The sequence below is a fragment of the Sinocyclocheilus rhinocerous genome, unplaced genomic scaffold, assembly GCF_001515625.1.
Source record: "Sinocyclocheilus rhinocerous isolate Xijiao unplaced genomic scaffold, SAMN03320098_v1.1 scaffold1862, whole genome shotgun sequence".
Lineage (NCBI taxonomy): Eukaryota > Metazoa > Chordata > Actinopteri > Cypriniformes > Cyprinidae > Sinocyclocheilus > Sinocyclocheilus rhinocerous.
In genome coordinates this window covers 171,133-172,188 of record NW_015653470.1, presented here as the reverse complement: position 1 = coordinate 172,188, position 1,056 = coordinate 171,133, and the positions used below count along the sequence as shown (strand labels likewise).

General features: G+C 31.8%; 1 protein-coding gene across 5 annotated transcripts in view; it reads right to left on the bottom strand.

The window, feature by feature from the left end:
* Positions 1-1,056, bottom strand: part of LOC107716056 (centrosomal protein of 170 kDa protein B-like) — a 36,681-nt gene that overhangs the window by 26,016 nt on the left and 9,609 nt on the right. For all 5 annotated transcript variants that reach the window (XR_001637161.1, XM_016522379.1, XM_016522376.1 and 2 more), the window contains exon 4: positions 558-636. Coding sequence is in view for 4 of the 5 variants with exons in the window: in XM_016522379.1 (XP_016377865.1) it covers positions 558-636 (79 nt within the window). In the remaining variant the exon portion in view is untranslated. The remainder of the gene's footprint in view (positions 1-557; positions 637-1,056) is intronic.

Sequence of the window (1,056 nt, the reverse complement as noted above, 5' to 3'; positions counted from 1 at the left end):
GTGCAAATTGAATGCTTTAAACATTAAATTCGTGATTTCAAATTATGCTGCGCTTTATGCATTTGCCCACTGTCATATTCATGTCATTTTCACTGTGTGCTGTATGTAAAATGAGTATTACCTTGCTTTATATGATAAAATATTATTAATGCACACAAACTTCCCAAAATACTGAGTGCTCTGTTGGTTACAGTTTACTTCCTTTTTAATTATATTTTTATTAAATATTTATTTATGGAAAATACTTTGTCATCTAAAGTATAAGTATGTTTATTTTACACATTTATTTTTTAATCCATTTTCAAATGATTTCAAATTTCTTTTAATTAAAATGAATACTATTATATCGGCCACCCTGCTTTACAAGATATCGGCATCGGCTGTCAAAAAACCAATATTGGTCGACCACTACTCATAAACAAGAAAGCTGCTTTTCTGGTCATTATCAAATGGTTTTTGTGCAAGGTTACTCATTTTCACGGCAGGTTTAGAGAGCAAAATCTAAAGGCCTGAGTCAAACCACACTGGACGCACAAGCCTGTTTTGAGGAAGGATATCGTATCCGAAGCGAATGACATCTGATAACTTCAGGGTGATGTAGGTCTGATCGGGGATGCGAAGGTCATTCACGAAGGTCTGGCAATGAAAACAAGGGTTTGTCAATGTTAAACGCTTGATATTTCAATATAAAGACAATAGTGACTATACAATATACACTACCGGTAAAAAGTTTGGGATCAGAACGATTTTTTATGTTTTTTTACAGGAGTTTCTTCTGCTCATCAAGGCTGCATTTATTTGATCAAAAATATATTTTTGTGAAATATTATTATGATGCAAAATAACGTTTTTCTATTTTAATATATATTAAACTGTAATTTATTTCTGTGATGCAAAGCTGAATTTTCAGCATCATTACTCCAGTCTTCAGTGTCACATGATCTTCAGAAATCATTCTAATATGCTGATTTATTATCAGTGCTGGAAACAGTTTTTTTGGAACCTGTGATACTTTTTTTCAGGATTCTTTGATGAATAAAAAGTTAAAAAGAACAG